This window comes from Trichoderma virens, assembly GCF_000170995.1.
Source record: "Trichoderma virens Gv29-8 chromosome Unknown TRIVIscaffold_5, whole genome shotgun sequence".
NCBI lineage: Eukaryota > Fungi > Ascomycota > Sordariomycetes > Hypocreales > Hypocreaceae > Trichoderma > Trichoderma virens.
The window spans coordinates 2,590,920-2,613,259 of NW_014013744.1; the positions used below are offsets into that span (position 1 = coordinate 2,590,920).

General features: G+C 52.2%; 9 protein-coding genes across 9 annotated transcripts; 6 read left to right on the forward strand and 3 right to left on the reverse strand.

Moving 5' to 3' along the window:
• Positions 1–57: 57 nt before the first annotated feature.
• TRIVIDRAFT_76825 (glycoside hydrolase family 16 protein) lies at positions 58–1,509 on the forward strand (the record flags this gene model as incomplete). Its single annotated transcript, XM_014102897.1, has 2 exons — positions 58–1,149; positions 1,219–1,509. 2 exons carry the CDS (start codon positions 376–378, stop codon positions 1,297–1,299), a joined length of 855 nt encoding a protein of 284 aa, XP_013958372.1.
• An 803-nt stretch (positions 1,510–2,312) lies between these two features.
• On the reverse strand, positions 2,313–4,980 carry TRIVIDRAFT_123722 (uncharacterized protein; the record flags this gene model as incomplete). Its single annotated transcript, XM_014102723.1, has 5 exons — positions 2,313–2,438; positions 2,504–2,815; positions 2,866–4,159; positions 4,226–4,401; positions 4,504–4,980. Coding segments are annotated over 5 exons (2,385 nt in total), but the record flags the coding sequence as incomplete, so codon positions are not given.
• A 2,359-nt stretch (positions 4,981–7,339) lies between these two features.
• On the reverse strand, positions 7,340–8,088 carry TRIVIDRAFT_45658 (uncharacterized protein; the record flags this gene model as incomplete). Its single annotated transcript, XM_014102724.1, has 3 exons — positions 7,340–7,651; positions 7,716–7,938; positions 8,054–8,088. The coding sequence occupies 3 exons, from the start codon at positions 8,086–8,088 to the stop codon at positions 7,340–7,342; spliced, it is 570 nt and encodes a 189-aa protein (XP_013958199.1).
• Positions 8,089–8,504: 416 nt separating this feature from the next.
• TRIVIDRAFT_45404 (uncharacterized protein) lies at positions 8,505–9,662 on the forward strand (the record flags this gene model as incomplete). Its single annotated transcript, XM_014102725.1, has 3 exons — positions 8,505–8,636; positions 8,687–8,813; positions 8,872–9,662. The coding sequence occupies 3 exons, from the start codon at positions 8,505–8,507 to the stop codon at positions 9,660–9,662; spliced, it is 1,050 nt and encodes a 349-aa protein (XP_013958200.1).
• Positions 9,663–11,897: 2,235 nt separating this feature from the next.
• On the forward strand, positions 11,898–12,706 carry TRIVIDRAFT_45498 (uncharacterized protein; the record flags this gene model as incomplete). Its single annotated transcript, XM_014102726.1, has 3 exons — positions 11,898–12,057; positions 12,137–12,426; positions 12,485–12,706. 3 exons carry the CDS (start codon positions 11,898–11,900, stop codon positions 12,704–12,706), a joined length of 672 nt encoding a protein of 223 aa, XP_013958201.1.
• Positions 12,707–14,169: 1,463 nt separating this feature from the next.
• Positions 14,170–15,335, reverse strand: TRIVIDRAFT_200320 (uncharacterized protein; the record flags this gene model as incomplete). The annotated part of the gene is made up of 3 exons (XM_014102727.1): positions 14,170–14,458; positions 14,517–14,920; positions 15,108–15,335. 3 exons carry the CDS (start codon positions 15,333–15,335, stop codon positions 14,170–14,172), a joined length of 921 nt encoding a protein of 306 aa, XP_013958202.1.
• A 180-nt stretch (positions 15,336–15,515) lies between these two features.
• Positions 15,516–16,289, forward strand: TRIVIDRAFT_138406 (uncharacterized protein; the record flags this gene model as incomplete). The annotated part of the gene is made up of 4 exons (XM_014102728.1): positions 15,516–15,609; positions 15,675–15,686; positions 15,752–15,915; positions 15,978–16,289. Coding segments are annotated over 4 exons (582 nt in total), but the record flags the coding sequence as incomplete, so codon positions are not given.
• A 449-nt stretch (positions 16,290–16,738) lies between these two features.
• Positions 16,739–17,306, forward strand: TRIVIDRAFT_215941 (uncharacterized protein; the record flags this gene model as incomplete). Its single annotated transcript, XM_014102729.1, has 1 exon — positions 16,739–17,306. The coding sequence occupies one exon, from the start codon at positions 16,803–16,805 to the stop codon at positions 17,040–17,042; it is 240 nt and encodes a 79-aa protein (XP_013958204.1).
• Positions 17,307–18,946: 1,640 nt separating this feature from the next.
• On the forward strand, positions 18,947–21,098 carry TRIVIDRAFT_148398 (uncharacterized protein; the record flags this gene model as incomplete). The annotated part of the gene is made up of 5 exons (XM_014102730.1): positions 18,947–19,058; positions 19,164–19,687; positions 19,745–20,041; positions 20,095–20,302; positions 20,356–21,098. Coding segments are annotated over 5 exons (1,884 nt in total), but the record flags the coding sequence as incomplete, so codon positions are not given.
• Positions 21,099–22,340: the final 1,242 nt, after the last annotated feature.

Below are 22,340 nucleotides of genomic sequence, written 5' to 3' on the forward strand. Positions count from 1 at the left end.
CTTAAGCTGCTCCTCCGCCGCTTCTCCATCCTTCCCACCATGCGTCTTGCTCTGCGGTTGCTTTGATACCCTTTTTTTTCTTTTCCTTCTCCTTTCAACTTCATTCCCTTCGTCAGGCCTGTGGCCGTTCCCTTCCTTTCGCTGGTCGATTCTGCGCACTCCTTTCTTGTTCCTGTTGAACAGACAAAACATACAGACATACAGACACACAGACACACTCCTTTGTCTAGGTCGTGATATTCATTCCCTCGGTTGACCGTGACTCCAAGACTCAAGAGCAAGACTCTTGTGATACGATCCTTGTATCCCATTCCTAAACGATATCAAACCGCTTGCAACCAACGCAGCCCAAAAAACAGACACTCATCACCCAAGATGCATTTCCAATCTCTCTCCCTCCTCGCCATGGCCATCTCCTCCGCCATGGCCACTCTCTCCCCAAACATCCCCGGCATGAAGGTTGTCTGGCAGGAGTCGTTCGTTGGTGAGCAAGGCGACATGGTCGACCTCACCCAATGGAACGTCATGACCGACCTCCACAACAACCAGGAGCTGGAGACTTACACCCAGTCCAGCTCCAACATGCAGCTGTCTGGAGGCCAGACTCTCCAACTTGTCCCCCAGCAAGCTCCCACGGGCGAATGGACCTCTTCCCGCATCGAATCCATCCAGTCTTGGGCTCCTGCCCCTGGCAAAACCATGCAGGTCCAGGCCGCTCTGCGTGGCGGCCCCAGCCCCCTTGACACGAAGCAGGGCATGTGGCCTGCCTTCTGGATGCTGGGCGACTCCATGCGCCACGGCACTCCCTGGCCTCTCTGCGGAGAGCTCGACATCTTCGAGCAGATCAACGGCCAGCTGACGGGCTACGGCACCGCCCACTGCGATCACACCGGCGGTGGTGCCTGCAACGAGCCCTGGGGCCTGGGCCAGAGCATCGCCATTCCCCAGGACGACGAATTCCACACCTGGGCCCTCAAGATCAACCGCTGCTCTAACAACTGGCAGACGGAGACGATCGAGTGGTACCTCGACGGCAACCTCTTCCACACCCTCGTCGGCGCCCAGTTTGGCGACGAGGGCCTCTGGGCAACGCTTGCACACTCCCCAATGTACATCATCCTCAACCTGGCAGTTGGTGGTACATGGCCCGTAAGTTTTTCTCTTTAGTTACCCTCCCACTTCTTGCGTAGCCCGCATGGCTAACTTGTGAAATAACAGGGCGACCCTAACGAGGCGACTTTGTCCGGCTGGGGCAACATGTTTGAAGTTCAATACGTTGCCGTCTACGAATCCGCCTAAGAGATGTTAGCTCGACGAACAAGGGAGGAATATACGAAAAAGAAAAAGACGGGGCAAAAAAAAAGAAAAATTTGAATTTGGATAGATATGATACAGGGCGCTTTTATGATGATGCACATGTCATGACAACTTGTCAACATGTCCCTACGCGGGACCCCATTTTGATTCACTGTATATATATTTAAGATACCTATGAACACGACTGTTATGACCATCAAGTCTTTAGAACAAACCCTGACTCTGGTGCATCAGCGTTGGGAAAACTCACATGCTACGTTGATATAGACGTTGCTGGTTACATTGCATCCCTCTTAATTGCAAAGCGACGACCAACAAGGATCAATGACGAATCACATCATGTTATTGACAAAGGTACACAGAGTAGGTAACATTAATTTGATCTTTTACAACAGTGACTTATGTGGTATGCGAAACTTCGAAAAAACCATTATCGAAACGTTAGGCCAAAAACATTTTACAGGAGGAAAAGAGGAAAGGGGGAGGGCTTTTTTCTCCGCCCAACCCCGCGAACCCTTCCATCAGCAAAGGAAATGACATGTAACACTACTTGAGAGAGGGGGAAAAGATAAAGCAAAAAGAAAAAAGAGAAGGACACGAGAAGAAAAAAAGGGAGGGCAAGTAGAGGGAAAGGGTAAAACAAAAATCCACAGGGACAACATCTCTTTTTTCCCGTTTCAAACCATCAAAGTAAAGACCCTGGGAAAACCGGATCGCCGCATGACCATTGATATAGATATCCACTGTAACGCCGTGTCGAATGATGCCAGATTAGAGATAACCCAGGAAAACAAATCAAAGCAAAAGAAGAAAACTGCCAACCCATCTTGTTACCGAACAAAATTCGCGGGCGCCTATTTCGGGGGCAACCACCACCTGAACAGCTCTCTCGGGTCCGGCAGCGGCACGGGAGGCGCACGTCTCGTTTGCTGCCATGCCTCGAGATCCAGTTCCGCGAACGCCTACTCCGCGCTAATCTCGCCGCCCTCCATCCCTGAGTATGGTCCGGTGAAGTCGAACGGCTCATTGCCGGCATCGTTGTCATTCAAGAATGAGTCGAAGTCGAAGTCATTGAGCACATTGTCAGAGTGGAGTGGGTTGGCCAGTTCCATTCCGAAATCCTGCAGCCAAAGTCAGTTTTTGTCGAGCCAAACAAGGTGGAAGCGAGAGAGTTGATGTGACTTACCGGGATGTTAAAGTTATCCATGCCGCCCAGAGCGTTATTCTGAGTAAGGTCATGAGTGGGTTGCGGCACAGGGGCAGCTTGCGGTGGCACTGGTGCACTGGCCGCGGCAGCCGGGGCGGGAACTCCTGTGGTCGCGGCGGCAGCAGTTGCGTTTGGCACCGGGCCCCCGGCTTGAGCGCCCTTGAAGGCCCCGCCGACGACGGGAGTGATGGGGGTTGCTGGCGCTGCAGCGTCAGCTTCCGCGCCATTCTCGGCGGCGGTAGCGGCGGCGTTGTTGAGGTTCTGATTTGTCTTCTTCTGTGCAGCGGCTCGCTATAAGATCCGTCAGATTGCAAAATGGGTATGAGAGGTGAAGAGCTTACCTTATCCTTGGCATTCTTGGTGTCCTTCTTCTTGGGTGCGGCCTTGTTAGCCTGGCTGGGGGTAGGGGGAGCTGCTGAAGCCTGCTGGGGCGAGGCAGTCGTCCTGTTGTTTGTGTTGGCCGCCGCGGCAGCTGGTGCCGAGGGTGGAGGCATAGATCGCTGCTGCGGAGTTGTCTGAACTTGCTGGCCTTGCTGCATTCCCTGAGGCACCATCTGGCCATTCATTCCAGGCTGCCACTGTGGGTTGCCTTGCGCGTTCTGTTGCTGCCGGGCAGCCATCATTTGCGCGTTCATCGGACCATTGAATGGCTGGCCAGGGTGTGAGCTAGGCGGACGCATACCGTTCATCTGGGCCTGCGCCATGTTCCCTCCATCCACTCCCTTGTAGAAGTGAGGTGCCATGTTGACATCCACGTGGTTGCCCAAAAAGTTCATGGCGTTGGGGGATTCGCGTGACTGTCCGCCATCAGGAACAGGCGAGGGGATGCCAGAGTTGTTCATCTGCGGTGTGCCGCGCTTCATTTGTTCCGCGGGGTTGGGAGAAGTTCCGGACCTCATTGCCTGGGGCGAGGTGTCGGGGAAGGGTCCGTTGGGGCCGGGGGCGCCAGGTTGGCCATCTCGAGGGATTCCACCCATATCGCTCTGCTCTTGGCGGGCCATCATGAGGCGCTTCTTGTTCTGCTGCTCAAGCAGCATCAACTGCATCTGATAGTCCTGCAAGGCGTGGTTGCTACCAGCGGCCGCCGCCTGAGCGCCCGCCGGGCCACCTTGTCGCATAGCGCCGGGGCCACCCATCTCAGGGTTGTAGAAGGCATTAAGGGTATTACCATCAGGGCCCTGTGGCATCATGGGCGAGCTCTGGTTTTGAGGTCCTCCTACGCCGGGGATCTGCTTGTTGCCCATTTGGTTACCGTGATGCTGCTGAAGGTTGTGGGAGTAAGTTGCGATGGACTTTTGCTGTGCCGCAGGAGGTGTATTGGCAAAATTTTGCATCTGCTGGGGGTTGAGCTGCGCGGGGTTGATACCGTTGGCGGCGAGCACCTGTTGAGCGTTGGCCACGTTGCCGGCAACACCCATTTGCTGGCCGGGCATGACTTGGCCGGGACGACCATTTGCCATCATGGCATTGGGTTGGTTAGCATTGAACGGAGCACCCTCGAGGCGTGGGCGTTTTGAAGGAGACGGCGCATTCTCCCCCGACGCGGGAGACGATGGCCGATCCCGGTTGCCGTCCATATTGGAAGGATCCCGCTGCATCTGGTTCTGCTTTGCCTGAAGCATCTGCATTTGAGGGCTGGAGAGAGCATTAGTTAGTACACGTTTGTGACCGAAGACAAGACCACCCTCCCCGACTGCTTACTTTTGGTTATTGGCCATGGCGGCCCGAGCAAGATTGTTCTGCTTCATGGTCATTGCCATGTTGTTGTTCTGCATGTTTCTCATGAAGTGAGCTTGATATTGCTGCTGCGCCGCCAAATCGGGGCGCATTTGACGTAGCATCTCCTGCTGTTGAGTCTGCTTCATTCGCTGTTGCTGCTGCGGATTCGGATTAGCAAAATGTCTATTTTCCCTTTCAAATATGGGAGCATAGAAGGAAGATGAAAAAAAAAAAAAGTGCCCGGCTCTTTGTTTTCGTACCTGAGTATGCTGGACATATTGGTTCACCATGCCGCTTCCACCCTTGACGCGTGGGGCAGTATAGATATCCCAAAAGACGCAAAACCATTCGTATAGAAACGACGTATCAGAGGCGGGCATAGGTAGCTTAGGCGGGGGCAAGTCGTCTGGTAGCTTGGAATCACCGTCGTCTTTGGAGTCGGTGTCCATGGGATCATCAACGCCGTTCATGGCGTTGCCGTTTTCGCGACGGCCAGCGGCGTCTTTGTTGACGTTGACCTGCTGGTCGCTGTTGAGGAGAGAGCGGGCACAGTCGAACATCTGATGCCTAAGGAAATACTCGTAGATGTATGTGTTGAGAACGCCGCGCTGGTTCTCGCTGGCTTGCTGCTGCCGAGCTGCAGCCGCAGCCGCAATCTGAGGATTCATAGCACCATTATTCATCATGGGCATCGGTGCGCCGCCAACAGGGCCGCCCATGGGTGTCATGTTTGCCATTCCAACGTTGGGATTCATGTTTGCTGGACGTTTTTGAGAGAGATTTGAGAGGGATTTCAGAGGTTGTATATAGCGGTAAAAAACTCAAAACGCAGCACAAGAAGCAGTGATAGGCGTAACAGAGTTTGTGCCTTGTAAGCCACTCAAGTACCGCCGCGCGAAAGCCCCGACAGGGCAGATAACGTGGGCGAGATGGGCTGAACCCAAGTACAAGATAAGGTCAAAGCGGAGGAGGGCAGAAAAACTCTGTGAAAAGCTATCGCGAACCGCGTCGGAGCGAGTTGCTGAAGGCTGCGGCGAGAGACGCGCTTGTCGAGGCCTGGCGATGGGTTAAGTGGCGTTGTAAGCGACGACGGCGGTCGGTGATGGCGGAGAGGAGGAAAATTGGCGACGGCTGGAGTCGCGGAGCAGCGAAGATGCCGCACTTGCTGCAGAGATGCGTCCAACTGCCGGGGCAAGGCAGAGACGGCTGAGATGGAGGATGGAGAAAAGAGTTGAGCAGGCCTCTGTTCTGGGGGCTGGGATTGTAGCGCACTACAGCGAGGTTGCCTTAGTGCTGCGTACCGGCAGCGCGGGAACACAGCACAGTAGCGGTAGCTGAAGAGTTTCGTCTGCGGCCGGCAAAAGACGACGTCGAGGCCGAGTCGAAGCAGAAGGGCGGGAGCTGCTTTGAGGCTCGGCGACAGTCGACAGAGGCAGAAGAAGCCGTTGGTCGTCCAGGCTGTGAGGGTCAGCACTCGCGCTGGGCCGTGGAGACAAATGTCGCGATGGACATCAGATTAGGCTGTGGAGGTAGTGAAAGGTAAGGTAAGGTGCAAGTAGTAAATCGAATCCAGGCGATGGTGGTGCGCAGACACGAGCTCATACAGTACGGCGAGCGCACGGGCAGGAAAAGGAGTGTGGCGGTTGGCGCCGTGTGGGGAGTGTCTTCGCACGGCCCATTCAGCGCCCACGCCGCGTCAGGATGGTGCGCGTAGCCTCGCCTTCTGGTGCCTGGGCTCTGCCTGGGCTCCGCCTGGGGCTGGTGCGGTCGCACGGTACGGATATGGCGCAGGCGCGAGACTGCACAGTGCGAGGCGACGGCGGCGAAAAGCAGAAAGTGGCCGGGAAAAGTTATTCGAGTGCGCATAAAATTGATGGCCTGCTTCGGGGGGCATTGGCGATCCCACTATGAGGCACCGGCTCGCTGGTGCCTGCGTATGCGTCAGACTAGGTGCGTAGTTTTGGGTCTGCGGCAGATGTTGGCGCCTCAGGCATGAATCCCGCACGTCAAGCCCTGTGCGACAGACACGCTAATGAAAGCGCTGAGGTAATTGGTACAGTGCATGAGTCTCATGGCAGGTAATAAGCTGCTTGCAACACGGAGAGCTGCGTGTAAGAGATTAAGCTCTGCAAGAGGAGCTTTTGATTTGGAATTGCAAACTGCACAGTGCTGAAATGAAACTGTGAATTGTCAACTAGGTACCTATTTTGCTACTGTACTGTATCATAGGTCCTCCGTTCCGATGGAGTCACATCATCATGTGCCTCAGCATCAGCAAACAATCCCGACATCAGCCCGGTTTCCCCCCGGAATATCCTCATCCTCATCGACAGCACTGCGCCTCCATCTTTCCATTCCATGTGCCGAGAGTGTATCTGTATCTGATCAACTCGACGTTGCATCGGCTTGTGACGTGATTGCTCATACCACGTACAACCGGAGGTGGCCTTGGGCCAGTCAGCGAGCATCGTGTTGAATCACTCCACAGCATGGGTGGGCTGATTCCATGGAGATCAGGCAGGCCTGCCTGGCTTTCCACCTTGGGCCGGCTTCGGGTTGTTGCTTGGCAGTAGTAAAGGCAAGATTGAGTTTCCGCCATAACGTGTAAAGGCTTATGCAGCTTGGTGCTGGCATCACTTGTTTGTCTTCATGTTGTCAGGCTATGGTTGGTGCTCTGGAGCCTGTTCCCAGAGCCTAGATGCTACACAAACAAACAGTACTGTACATAGCCGCAAAGCATACGGACTATTTGTCTCGTCCCGGCGTATGTCCATGGAACCCCTGGTTTATTTCGGCAGGCCATCTTTGAAGAAACAAGGCACCCATCTATTCATCCCTGTCTGTCCATCTAGTAATATCCACAGGATTACGGAGTACTGCTGCAGCCAACCGCAATGATCTAATCAAGCATCGTATCTAGATAGCTCGGCTCGATCTATGGGTATTATTCCGCCTTTGGTTTCCTCGACCGAATCGGATCAACTGTCGCTGTTGTTGATAATCTACTATTAGCCTCGCCTTGGCCAGCCGGATGCTCTCCGCTGCATGAATCTGGCCGACATGTACTTGTCCACAGATGACGCTCGTATCGATTTATCAATCGTCTTCTGGCGGCAGCTCGTCGTCGATATAGCGTATCAAGGTTACCCGCATCTCCGTAGTATCGTTGCCCTTCAGGACATCGCTGATGAAGTGCGCTTCCACTTGCATCTGAACCATCTCCAAGGCGCCTCTCAAGACTCCGCACAAGATGTTTGAGTACCAGAGCTCGTTCTGTGCCCTTCCGTCGTCTGGTAGCTCAACAAAGTCGGCAAACGGGTTCTCGTCAAACACTAGTGAGAAGGAGTTGTTGTCGGTCGTCCAGTTCGTCACCTGCGGTGTAATATTGAGGAATATTTTAAACCCAACCTGTATGAATCCAAACGATGCTTTAGCAAGAGTACACAAAACGAGATCTATGACCACCCCTTACCCTTGAAATCATGTCTGCCGTTTCGCGGAAGTTGGCGCAGCGCTTCATTGTATTCGACTTGGCCAGGTAATCCTCAATGAGTCGCAACCCAATGTTGTAGCCCATCTTGTCAAGCTGTCGGTTGACTTCTGGGTAGTCGTCCTCGAAGTCCTTGCATAGTTGTGCGACAATAGTTCCGTACGTCAAGGTTACCAACTCGGCATTCACCTTGTCAATACGAGTTCTAGCGATGCGATTAGACCGAGACATCATATTCTCTATTGCCATGGCGTCTTACTTCCAGATTCTATACTCTTGTTAGATCACGGCCAAGCGCATTACCACTCGCTGAAACATACTCTTCCCCGATGCGGGACGCCTTGCTGGCCGCCATTACGGCGTTTGTCTAGGCTTCGAGAGACGGATAGGAGGCCGAGCGCAGCAGAAACAGCCAGACTATAGCTGTATACGCGAACTATATAGCGAATGCAGCGAAAAAGGCTGCAAATTCACTAATCGGCCGATCTGGTACGGGGCAGAGGAGAGATGTTGCGACTGTTATGCCGGAGCTCAGCAGGCGGTGGGGTACGGAGTTACATGGCCGGTATTCGACAGAAGCCTTGACCATAGGAACATCAACGGGCCGAAAGCCAATAGGAGGGCGAGTTTGGGCGCCGCCTAGTTCGCAACTTGGCAAAGCTTCGCGATCGCGACACGGGCAAAATCTCAGCAGCTCAGTATCGTCTGTCTTGCATTGTTTGGTGCACTTTGAATTTCCTGGAAACATTCGCGACTCTTTGATTATTCACAATGTCAGCTGAAAAGCGCCCGGCGGACGACGATCCCGGATTGTCCAAGGTCTTGGTGAAGAGACAGAATGTCAATGCCTCCGAAGGAGCGCTTGCTCGACTCAATGCATCAAGCAGTGCATTGGTGCAGACTGTAAGGAGATTTTGATGGTTTATTTGAAATACGTCTAACATTTCTCTCAGGCTCCTCGGACGAGCGCGCTCCAGGCCCCGGTAATGGAGCTGACGGGACACTCTGGGGATATTTTCACTGCCAAGTTTGATCCTACGGGCAACCTGATTGCTTCTGGATCAATGGATAGAAGTATCAGTACGGAAATTACCTGCTTGCCGTTTGGAAGGTTGCTCATTTTTCTGACGCTTGGTAGTGCTCTGGAGGACTTACGGCGACTGCGAAAACTACGGCGTGCTGAACGGCCACAAGGGAGCTGTTCTAGACTTGCAATGGGCGAGAGACTCGGAGATTCTATATTCTGCTTCGGCTGATATGCATCTTGCCAGCTGGGACCTCACCTCTGGAACGCGAATACGAAGATACGTCGGACATGAGGAGATTATCAATACCTTGGATATTAGCAAGCGAGGCGAGGAGATGTTGATTAGCGGAAGCGACGATTCGACCATTGGAATTTGGGATCCAAGATCAAAAAATGCGGTCGACTACATCCAGACCGAATTTCCCATCACAGCTGTTGCGATATCCCAAGCCGGCAACGAGATATACACGGGAGGCATCGATAACGACATTCGTGTATGGGATTTGAGAAAGAAGGCAGTGGTGTATTCTTTGCTCGGCCACACAGACACCGTCACGTCGCTGCGAGTATCGCCCGACTCCCAATCTCTGCTGTCATACTCGATGGACACAACAGTGAGAACTTGGGATATCCGTCCGTTCGCACCGACGGAACGGCATATTCGAACGTTTGACGGAGCGACCGCTGGAATGGAACAGAATCTGGCGCGTGCCAGTTGGGATTCAGAGGGCAAGAAGGTTGCAGCGGCTTCAGGCGACGGCACAGTGGTGATTTGGTCTGTCCAGACCGGAAAGCTGTTGTATAAACTCCCGGGCCATAGGGGCGCAGTCAACTGCGCAGAGTTTGCGCCCGGCAAGGAACCCATCCGTGAGTTGGCATCAGACTTGTGCTTTTCCTTGTGAGCTGTTTTCTGACATGATTATCTAGTGTTGTCCGCCTCCTCAGACCGTACCATGCTCCTTGGCGAGTTAAAGTGAGTTGAGTATCTAGAAACTTGCTTCACTGGGCTGTAACGGCAATGGGTAAACCATGCAACTGGTAAGCGCAGCTTGCAAGAACTCATGGAAAGGAAGCCCAGTGCAGCTCCACGGATTTTCCCTTCCTATACAGCCAGCTAGTGGCTACGAAATGAGGCTGGCCATGATGTCTTGCTTCGCCCATTTTAACCGCCCGCTCATACCATTGAGCAGGCTTCATATACCATCGGCTCTTGTATAGTATGCTCGTCTCAAATATGTGCCACTATACCCAAATATTAGTTCTCCTCATTAGGAAACGGGAAACATCAAGGAAGAAAAAAGAAAACCAAATCATGGCGATATTGGCATTAATGTTATTACTGGATTATAAAGCGATACCGGGAGTTGAGGGCAATATAAAAGAAATCGATTCAAGGATGCGAGCGAGAGGATGGCCATGATTATGCGCTGCTTGAGGGTGATGATAATTGCGAGCTACTTGATGATGACAACAATTGCGAAAACGGCCCAAATCCTCCTGGATGAGGAAATGAGTGGCTCCTCATCACATGAAGCTATCTTGTTTGGGTACAAGTCTGCAATCTATAATAAGCGCCGTTACGCTAAACGTTTGTCACAAGCCGCTCGCCTGTAACAGGTGAATGAAGGAATGAATGAGCTACTGTACACTCGGACTGATGTGAAATGTGAAAATAACAAACCCCGGTAAATCACGTTCCTAGGTACATGTATTCAGCCTGTATTATAGGTCTTGTTAAAAAGTGTCGTTAACTGTACCTGTGCCTGTAAGTATGCCATCGCGATGCTATGGAGCAAGAGGGCATTCGCCAATCTCGTGCCGACCCCATACACAAGCTCTTCCACATGCTCGCCCTAGGTCTTCGCATCCTTTCCTTCTCCAGACTGCATCAAACAATCGGTGCGAATCGCGAAACATTCAATTTGTCGAGGGAGCGACGCCGGGCCGTATCAGGTACCATTGAGGGCAATGGCGGCAGCAAATCCATTGGTGGCGGAGCTGCGTAGGCTGAAACACGGCCTCTTCAAGGACCCTTGACCCAGCCCCTGGTTTTGGCAGCCCCTGCACGGCCACTCGGATCAAGTTGATTTCGTTGATATTTGATATTGGTTTGACACAAGGTGGCGGGGGGAGGCGATACGAGCCGGCCAAAGGCCCTCCTGGTTCGCAATCCAACCTGACGACACCCTATTTTTGCAGATGAAGGCAGGGCGTGTTTCCGTCTTACATTGATGTGAGGGTTCGCACGGATTTTTACTCGTTGTGTCTGTGCTTCGGAAGAGAGAGGACTGCCCTTCCAGCTGGTTACTGGAGTTGTGCTTCTTGTCTCTTGCCTTTCGCAGTCTCTACACCAATGTATTGATTGCGCACTCTATTCTTTCCTTACTGTTGTCTTTTTTTCTTTCTTCTCTTGTCCTTCAATTCTCTTGCTTCCTCCTACCGATTTATCCTATTCCGTTCCTTTAATTTTGCGGCGACTAGAACTCTCTCTCTTTCCTCTCTGTGCCTCTTTATTCTCCTTCTTGTTGAGCAGGTTCTCGTCTTTCCCTCGGTATCATTCGCTGCTTTTTTCTGTCTGCAATCACACTCGAACACATCGAATCCGCTCATTGATTTTCATTCCTTTATCCCGACGTCACACGAATTTTCCAACGAGTTGCCGGCTGCGCCGCGACAGGACCGGAGAGAAACACACTCACCTACCAATTTCCACTTTCATGATATATAAAAACAATTAACGAATACACAACATGTCATCAGAAAGAAGTATGGAGCTGCTCCGCAGCGAGCTTCTTAGAAGGGCGCGAGGGGAGGAACGCGGAAACACTGCCCAGGACCAAAACCAGAACGAAGTCCTCGCCTCACGCCGACAAACTATCATGCGAGAAATGAACACGAGCCATAAATTCCCCAGACGACTACTGCTACCGCATCTGGCGATGGGGCGGAGGAGGGTAGGCGACGAGGAGGCTGCTCTGGAGAGCCCAAAGACACCTGTGGTGCCTTCGAGACGCGCAAACTCGCCGCCTCTCTACCGGATGAGCATGGCCCCTCGCTCTACAGTAGGAGGCCTGCCGGTTATTCCTCAGCCAGCAGTCCTGGCTGGATCGGATAGCCGTGGTGTCACTCCGGAGTCTATGACGCCAGGACCTGCGGATGCGGAGCAACAGGCGGACAAGAGGAATAAGTCGAAGCGCTTCTTGTTCTGCTTCCCATGGATCAAGTCGAGACATGTGCGGGCGCAGATTGCGATGTGCTTCGTGGCTGCTGTGTTCCTTTTTTCGCTGCTATCAGTGTGTAAGTGGATATCTGATTTTGCAGCAAAGCGTTGCGTTCTAAAGATAGGATGATGTTGAAATGCTGATATCCGTCATAGATTTGGGTCTGACACTATCAAAACATGCTGTTATTGGCGAGCTGAACGTCATGTTGATCATGATCATTCTCCTGGCGGCGGTCTTCTTCTGCTACAGTATCATTCGGTTATGGATTCTAATTGTTCGCGGAGACCCGCCAGACGTTCCTCGAGCCATTGACCCGCGCGGATATGCCGTTCCACGCAACCCCATACGAGTGGTGATGGCCCAAGACGAAGAAGCTGCCGGCGTCGAGAGCGCAGCCATGACGATGAAGCCGCCTGCCTACGGGCTCTGGCGAGAGAGTGTGGTATGTACAAGCATTACGAGGGTTATTCTCATGAGGACTAAGCTGACACGAAATCCAGCGCGTGGATCCAAACCGCTTCTTCTGGCAACGGAATGATGCTGCGCAGCCCACCGCTTCTCCGCCAACGACGGGACCGAGGCCACCGTCTTACATCTCCGAGGATGGAGTGTCATACGTGGTTGATGCGGTGCCTCGCTCTATTGCTCCGACATCAGAGGGCGATTCCCAGCCGGTGCATCCTTCAGAACGAGGAAGAGCTGGCCTGCCACCTCCAAGCTGAGAGGATTGGTAGGTTGGTAGGTACATGTAGGTGCTATACCTAGAAAATGGTCAAGGGTCTTGTTTTTGCTGGTGTTTCTTGGGCGGCAATGGCGTGAAATTACGGCTATGGCAGTACATGGGGATGCGTATGTACAGGCCAGATAGGAGGCGGCGGATTGTATGTTGCCGCCTGTCTACGGCGTTCTTGGTAATATAGGATGCCCGCCCATGATTTTGAATGCACACTCTGGCAGCTTTTTCCTCAAATTCCCTGTTTCTGCTTCCTGTTGCGTGATGTACTCGTTAATACTCACTGCTGCTTGATTCCTGTAACCTTAAGTTGTCCTGGATGTGCATTTGATTGTCAGTCACACATGGGCCACTTTTCCCATCCATGGATGTCTTGGCTGGTTGTCCCTTGCCCTGTCAAGGCGTCGGTCGAGAACTGGGCCTGTTCCCTTTCCCGGCGGGTGAAGGCGTCATGATTGGCTGCCAGACGCATGCACAGCTGAGAAATTAATATTTGGCCCAGCCCAGCACTTTTTCGACTGCGTCGGTGTTGGGATGTCCGCTAGCGCGTTGGAGTTGGATGCTACAGCAGCCATTTTCTAAGAATGGATGCTTGAAATGAACGGGTTTCGTATTTTTTTTTCTTTGCCAGACGGAGCCCGAGCTTCCATGATACCTCAAAGGGTAAGCTCCGTCATCATGGACTGCGGCGTCATCTTCGTTTTGGGCGAGCAAATGTTCCGTCACACCAGGGTTGTTGGCTGATTACTCCGTACGTGCAGCAGCATGACAGCGGTGATGGCATATTGTTGCATCGCGTCAGGGTTCTTGGACGTAGACTCGGGACACGTTGCCTGCGCCTGGCCTGGGCTGGAAGCAATCACGGGATCGTATTTTGGGGGAGCTTGGAGGCGGCGTGGGTTGCTAGTCCGGAACAAGAAGGCCGGGTTGGTGTTGTATACGGCGAGGATACATGTGTACTTGGGGATGATGCGGTGTTTTTTTTTTTTTTGTGTGGTTTTGGCCGTCAAATTAATTGGTCGGGTCAATGCGCTGCTGCTGGGTGTTGCATGGACTTTTTGATGCGGGTTGATTGGCGTTTTATTGCAGGTGGTACCTTGCATGCAGGCAGGATGGAATACAGCACGAGATGGGATGGCTCTGGGCGTTGGATCTGCTCGTAATACCTCAACTGATGCTATTGATCTGATTCTTGTGCAAGGTGCTGTTCAAGCTGAATCATGGGAATTGATGCCCGTGGACGTGTGTAGTTGGTACATGTCGATGTACGGCCATGTATGTACCTTACAGGTATCGCCCCTCGCTGCGGGTGATCCATCCAGCCATCGCTGCGCTGCGCAGCCCGTGGCGAACTTGCCAACCCCTCACCTCCCCCCAAGAGCGCTAGCGGTGGGGCGCCCTGCTAGAGCGGGAGGGCCCTGCAGCGCTGCAAAGGCAGTGATGATTGATGCCTCAGCGCAGCTCCAGGGAGGCAAGGGAGGCAACGCAACGCCCCGGAGCCTCAGCGCAGTGGGCGAACCACACACCCACAGCGGTCGCGCACGCACTAGCTGGCGCACCCACACGCATCAGACTCGACTGCATCTGCTGGAGACGCTTGAACCAATCCCTCAACCCGCGCCTTCGCCCTCGTCCACGCCGCTCCACTTCCCTATTTTTCCCTTTTCCCTCGATCATAATAATCTCCTCACGACAAGAAAAATTTTCCCTACCGGAATCACAAGTTTGTTGGTGGACGTCGCTGTTGTTGTCGCAGTTGTCGGAATCATATCAGGTTGCTGAAAGCAGAAAACTCTTACCAGACGCAGTATCTTTTTCTCAGGTGTGTATCTGTCCACCTATCCTCCCGCGCCCACAAAAAAAGAGGGAATGTCCTTTTGTCCGCTGCGACGGAATATGCCATCGCCCTGTCAAAGTTCAACCGGTGTTTTGCGCGCATCATTGGCTTCATCTTCATCGCTCCACGATACTTGGCGTAAGATGGGAGCCACGCCGACTTGCTCCTCTCCCCGCTGCTCCGACTTCCGCGGCGGCCGTTCGGTCCATGATGAAGCCATGTCTGTGCGACCATGTGCGACATGATCTCTGCATGTGCGACTCCGATCTCGACTCGATATTGATATTGCGACCGACTCGGGTGTGCGATAATTGCAAGGTCGCTTTCTGCGTTTGCTTCGGTTGGTGAAGAGAGATGATCGCATAACTGGCAGTGGTTACGATGTGCGTGTCTGGCTCATCAAATGGCGAAGAAGATCTGGCTTCTCTGCTCTGCATGATTGAGGCGACGAGCTTCTACTGCAAAGATGAAATCCATGCCATCCGCATACTTTTGCTGCCGCGTCGTTCAACTTTGCCCCGGACCACATCGAATGTGATGCATCTGCACTTACACCGAACCGCCAGCAAAGCCCTTCGCCCATCGAAACCGCCTTGTCCACGCCCTCGTCGGCAAAGATGACAGCTCGTGTGCAGAATACTCCGTCACCGACACCTTTGCTTTGGCCTGTCAGGTTTTTTTTGCCCCAATATACCCTGCAGTCGTTTAGCGAGGGAATTTCTTGCAGCCAAGCTAGCAACGGCGTTTCGAACAGCCCCGCGACAAACCATGGGCCCGCCATATTTAGTGGCCCTGATGGTTTCCTGGTTCCCGGCACCTGTCACGGATTAACGGTTGAACTTTGACTCGGTGTGGCATATGGATATGGCTCCCGATATAATGGCGCATGCATGGGGCTTCGCATATATCTGGCGCATCTGCTAACCTGGTTTCCTTGAGTAGAACATAACACATTATCAACATGTCTTCTCTCTCTCGTCGTGCTTGCTACAAGTGTGGCAACGTTGGCCACTACGCCGAGGTTTGCTCCTCCGCTGAGCGTCTCTGCTACAACTGTACGTGCAATTCTTTACCATGGAAAACGGAATCAGGAACACTCGGCTAACATGGTTAAAAATAGGCAAGCAGCCAGGTATGCGTCTTCGAAGCGAATCCCGACTCCTCCGCGATTACTGGTTCTAACAATTCCCTTGACAGGCCACGAGTCTAACGGCTGCCCTCTTCCTCGCTCTACCGAGGCGAAGCAGTGCTACCACTGCCAGGGACTTGGACATGTCCAGGCCGACTGCCCTACTCTCCGCTTGAGCGGCACTGCCACCAGCGGCCGCTGCTATAACTGTGGCCAGCCCGGACACTTAGCTGTATGTTTTGTGAACCATTTAAAGATGCGATATGGAGAGATGTGCTAACATGTCCATTGTAGCGTGCTTGCCCCAACCCCGGTAATGCCGGTATGGGCCGTGGCGCTCCCATCGGCCGTGGCGGCTTCGTCGGCGGCTACGGCCGTGGAGGCTTTGCCAACGGCCCTCGCCCTGCTACTTGCTACAAGTGCGGTGGCCCCAACCACTTTGCTCGTGACTGCCAGGCTCAGGCCATGAAGTGCTATGCTTGCGGCAAACTTGGCCACATCTCCAGGGATTGCACCGCCCCCAACGGCGGCCCCCTGAACACCGCCGGCAAGACTTGCTACCAGTGCGGTGAGGCTGGTCACATCTCCCGTGACTGCCCTCAGAAGAACAACAACACAGAGATCAACAACGAGGTTGTGGACCTGGGCAATGTCCCTGCCCCCTCCGTGGCTCCCATTGCTCCCGTCGCTTAGACGGCGCGGGTTGTCCGTCTGACACCCTCCTCCCCTGGTGGTCGGCAAGGTGACAGACGGGTAACTGGCCGAGGAAAGAAATCCAGGAGGTCGTTAAAAAAGAAAAAGATCGACTCTGGATCCTAGGCTGCATTTCTCATTATATTTTTTTTCTGGTTGACGCAACATATTTTTCGCTGCACCCCAGATTGTGCCTTTTCGATTTTGGTTTTTCTATTTATTTCCCCCTCTTTTTTTTACAACGGACGGTCGGCAACATTTCTTCTCATCATCGGCTTAAACGGAGTCTTTCTTTGGCTTCGGTTCATGCTGCGTCTGTTTATTTTTTTTCTTCACTCTCTCATCGCAGACGTAATCGTACCAGAGAATGGCGACGGCAAAAAACATACATTTTCCTGCAGCCCCCACCTCCTGCGTGACAAAGGAATGAGCAAAAATGACAGCGACAGCGGCGACGATATCGGAAGCGTCAAATTTTCTTTTTTCTTATACACATTTTCTCAAATTGAAGAGCGTCCGATTTTGGAGGGGCCCCTGGCTACGCAAGGGTCTCTTCGAACCGGTTCCTGGGCATACCCCCATCTTTCAAACGAATTTAACTTTGGATCACATCACTCGGAACTACCTACATATTACGGACTGAGACGACAGACGCTGTCAACGTAGCTCTTGACGACTTAAAGACTTTAGGCACATGCGATGGATATACCCCGCGAGGCTGTGTGTGTGTGATGTTGTGATGAGCTTGAATCGGCGGCGCTGCTCTTGGGGCTGCAAACAGTATCGCTTGTCGTTGGGGCTGATACGGGCCTCAGGTTTGCCCTGTACGTGCGGGCTTGAAGGCTCTGGCTGCAACGTCAGTGAAGGCTGTCACCTCCTGGGGTACACGAGCGCGCGCGCGTGCCAAGGCGGTGGATGCAAGATGTCTTGAAGAATTGGGCAGTTTGAGGATGCTGAGAGGAGATAAGAGCTGTGCGATCCAATGGCTGGGCGGCATGGAGAATACGAGCACGTCCCCAAGATTGACAAGGGAATGGGATCACGGGCATAGAAACATTGCCCGTGTTTTCGGAGTGGTTGGCGTGGCTGCCGGAGCAGAGGACAGCTGGGAGAAGCGGAAGATGCAATGATACAGTAAAATATGACAAGCGGAGAAGCACAGATGAGGAAGATGAAGAAGAAATCCTGTCATGAAACCCTCTTCTGAAGGCGACGGCGACACAGCAACTGTTGGCGCTGCGCGTTTGTGTTTAGGTGTGATGAGCGTGTGTGTAGATGTGTGCATGTGTGTGTTGTTTCAAGGCGAGTGAGGAAGGGTTGATGCAAGACGACTTGTTGGACAGAAAAGGGGGGGAAGATTATGCCAGTGCGACAACGACCAGCGTTTTGCATCAATCAACGACGCGCCGCCGATGGATTCCAGGTAAGTATCGAATATGCACAGCATCGACAAAGGTCAGATCTGGTCACATTGTCAATCTATTTGTCGGAATCAATGTGAGACTACTGACCCGTCGCAGACTCTCCTCTACTGGACTCCATTTGCTACCCTCTTCTCAAGAGATGTCTCTTTTTCAACCATCATGCAGAGGCTACCGCACCCCTGACGCGTACATGTAGTCGAAGTTGCACAGAAACAGCAGGATGCAACCTCTGTGCCCCGTTCCTTGGGGATTGCTTGCATTCTACAAACCTGCTGGTGGTGGCTTAATATCCAGCTCCATGCGTAAGGCAATGCACCTACTAGAGAATCCACCCATCCACCAGTCAATTCATCCAATAGCGTTGACGGCCCCCAAGCTGCAGACCACGAGGCATAATGACTCCAATTGGCTGGGCATCTGCTCGTACTATTTATTGACCGTAGGCATGCGGCACACGGTTCTAGCCCGGCGGTCTGTGTATTGGCCGACAGTACAGGTATGCTTAAAACGCGGGGCCCGTGACAAGAGAAGCAGTAGGTCTATTGCATTTTAGTCTTGCTAGACTGCATGTACTCGTAGATGTGAAACGGTAAAGAAGAGGGGATCAGTCAGCCTTGTAGAAGCAGCTGAGCTGTGATGGTTGCCTAGTTCGTTGCCGTTGGTGTTTCCAAGACACAGACTACATAATTTTTGCACTACACATGAGCGAATTTGCATCTCTTGTTTTCTTGAAGAAAGTCATTGAGGATACCGTTACAGTGATGAGTTGTGATATTATTTTTGCCTGTTTTGGAAATCTCGACTGATATTCTGCGTCTATTCGATTGCCACGCTGAGACTACAGGTAGTATTTCGTTTCTTTGGCGCACAATCTCACCAGACAAGACGAGACGCCCATATCGTTTGGCTTTCATACAGGAAGTCGCATTTCACGGAAGAGTCAAGATTGCGACTTCTAACATTCTTTAACCGCGTTCTAATCGTTCTTGCCATCCGCTCTGAAACCCGCTGGCCGCTGGCTTCTTCACAATGTCGTTCATCAACAGCGACAGCGACAACAACAGCTTTGCATCCCGGATCAGCGTCCGCACCAGACGGTCGCGCTCTGGACGCCGCATCTATCCGCGAGGGCATGATGACTATATGATGCCTCAGGATTCCATTCCGTTTCGCCCGCGGAAGTTGGTGAAGCACCAGACGCCGCAGGAGGCGATTGATGAGTTTTGGGCAAAGTTTACCACAAAGGCGCCGGGCAAAGGTGAGTCATGACGAGCCTTGATCTGTCCGCAAAGTAGCAAGGGCCGATATATATATATATATATATGAGTTTGGTCGGTTCTAATGATGTGATTTTCTGTTCTAGCGACAACTGTGATACCGCAGAATCCATACACTGCCAAGGTGGCTCGGAAGAATGCCAAGGCTGCATCCTCATCAACAACAACTCAAGCGTCTTACGAAACCGCGGCAGCTATGTGCCGGGCCAAGGTTGAAAAGATTGTCCAAGAGTGCCGCCGAGTCAACAAAAAGTATCGGGATCCGCACTTTGACCTCGAGGCTGACCTGAAGCTCTGTCGCCGTGACTGCCTGGAATCTCTCTCCAACTTTGAGCCTCTCGACAACCCAGGAAAAGACTTTAGACCTGGGAGCGCCAAACGCGTTGTGGAGATATTTGACAAGCCGCAGTTTTACGTTGAGGGTCCCACGGCTAATGACGTGAGGCAGGGGAGAGATGGGGATTGCTGGCTCATGTCGGCGTTGTGTACGCTGAGCAACAAGAATGGGCTGATTGAGAAGCTGTGCGTGGCGCATGACCAGGACGTTGGCGTCTATGGGTTTGTCTTTTACAGGGATGGCGAGTGGATTTCCGAGATTGTGGACGACTTCGTATGTTTTCTTCTTGTTTCAAAAAAAAATAGGATGCTAAATCTTGATATTGTCTAGCTCTATCTCACCAAGTCTGACTACGACGAGAAGCACTGGGAGCGAGTCCTCTTTGACGAGCTAGAGCGTGTCAATCCTGAGGAAGCTTACCGCAAGGTGTACCAGTCCAACAGCAGCGCCCTTTATTTTGCTCAGTGCCAGCATCCTCAAGAGACTTGGCTCCCGCTCCTTGAAAAGTGCTATGCAAAAGCTCACGGAGACTATGCTGCCATCGAGGGCGGGTATGGAGGCGAGGGTATTGAGGATCTCACGGGCGGAGTTACCTCTGAGATTTTCACTACGGACATTCTTGACAAGGTGGGTGTTCAGAGTAGTCGTGACTTGTTAGTATTGGCTAAACATGGTATTAGGAGTATTTCTGGAAAGAGGAACTGCTCAAAGTAAACCAAGATTTTCTCTTCGGCTGCAGTACGGGCGTCTGGGGGGTGAATTGGGGTGAGCGGAAGGGGATTCTTGAGCTTCATTCTTACTCCATCCAAAAGGCTGTGGACATTGACGGCAAACGGCTGCTCCGACTCAAGAACCCCTGGGGCAAAGGAGAGTGGAAAGGACCATGGAGTAGGCAAACATCTTATTTATACAGTGACGAAGAGGATGCTAACGCACAATAGGCGACGGTTCCAAAGAGTGGACTCCCGAGTGGCTTGAGAAACTGGATCATCGATTTGGCGACGACGGAGACTTTTGGATCGCTTACGAGGATTTACTACAGAAATATCAAGCTTTTGAGAGAACTCGCCTTTTTGATGAGACGTGGCGGGTATCTCAAATCTGGACTACTGTCAACGTTCCTTGGATGCTGGACTACCATGACACACACTTTTCTTTACGCATCACCAAGCCTGGTCCGGTCGTCATTGTGCTGGCGCAGCTGGATGATCGATACTTCCGTGGCCTCCATGGCCAATACAAGTTTGAGCTAGCGTTTCGCGTTCATAAAGCTGGCCATGAGGATTATCTTGTTCGCAGCCAGGCGCCGTACCGCATGAGACGCTCTGTCAATGTCGAACTTGACTTGGAGGCAGGCGAGTATGATGTTCGCGTCAAGATTGACGCAACTCGCCTCGACAGAATCTTGCCCATTGAGACAGTGATCCGAAATAATGCCAAGAAGCGGCGAGAGAAGCTGACCCGTATTGGTCTTGCCTACGATCTCGCACATAGCAAAGGCAAGATTGTTGAGAGTCCAGAAGAAAAGACTGCGAGAGAAGCACATGAGAAACGTATCAAGGACAAGGAGCTGCGCGAGATCAGAGAGAAAATTCTTGAACGTCGAAAAGATGACCATCATCTCAATATTAAACAACTCTCGAGGATCCAAAGGCGTGAAAAGGAACGGAGGGAAAAGCAAAAGACAAAGGACAACGAAAGAAGGCTTAGAAGGAAGAAAGACGACAAGGAAACAGACAAACCCCACGAAGACGATGGTGAACAACACGACGAATCAGATGAAAACCATGTAGCGCCATCTTCGCTCAACGGAACAGGAGCATCAAAAGCAAAAAAGAGGGCTTCAAGATCTGTCGCACCCGCAGATAAATTTGGCCGGCCAAGTTCGCCGCAAGAAGCCACAGAGCTGGGAGGCGCACCACCATCCTCTTCCTATTACGAATCCGAGAGTGACGGCGGCCTTGTAAGCATCGCTTCACTTTCTGAACTTTCTGACCATGAGCTGGATTTGCAAGTCAAAGCTTTTATGAACAACCAAGTAAATAAGCCTGTCATCATAACACCACCACTCCTGAGATTCGAAGACGAGCTCGATGAGTTTGAAAGAGACCCTTGGAACGCGGTTGTCGTGATTGGACTGCGGGTGTATCACAAGGTTGATGACGAAGATAAAAGCAAGGAGGCCATTACGCTCAAGGTGGTGCGTCCCAACCCGTATTCTGACTCTGAAGATGAAGATACGACAGCCACGGAAGAGCATGCCAAGGAAGGACAAGACTCGAAAAGTAAAGGCCTGGATGTCGATGACAGTGCCAAGGATGCGACTCTGGAGGGTGGAGTTAAAGATAGGAAGAAGAGCATTGTGGGCAATGGCGAGGTGCAGCAGCAGTCTTGAAGGCTCTTTTACTACGTATTTTCACGCAATTCTTTATCCCTATTCAACTCCGTCATGCCTTGTGGTAGCATGGTACTAAGGCGATGCTGTTTGGGGAGAGACTGATGCTGTTATACCTAAGAATCCTACTTCTGAAATAGATTTACGCCATTCGATGATATGAAAGAATGCTAGCGGCGCACTAATCTTCTAAATCAGTGTATGCGTGCCAGAATACAGTGTAATGATGAACCTTTGCTATGTGTAGGTATTAACGATGGACGACACTGAAGCGGGTTTACTTCTCTGAATCACAAAACCATATGGTACACGCGTTGGTAGGTATTTTTGGGGAAATTTTCTATCTCTCTACCAAGAAATTGGCTGTCAATGGTAATGCCTTCTGGAGGAAGACCTTTGCAGCTCAGATTTCTCTATTATCATTAACTACTCTTCCAACAGTAACGCCTCCTTAGCCATGCCGAGCGACGAAACAAACCAAGGGGAATCATGAACTTCAAATAAATCAGTTAAACCAAGAAGCAAATGCAG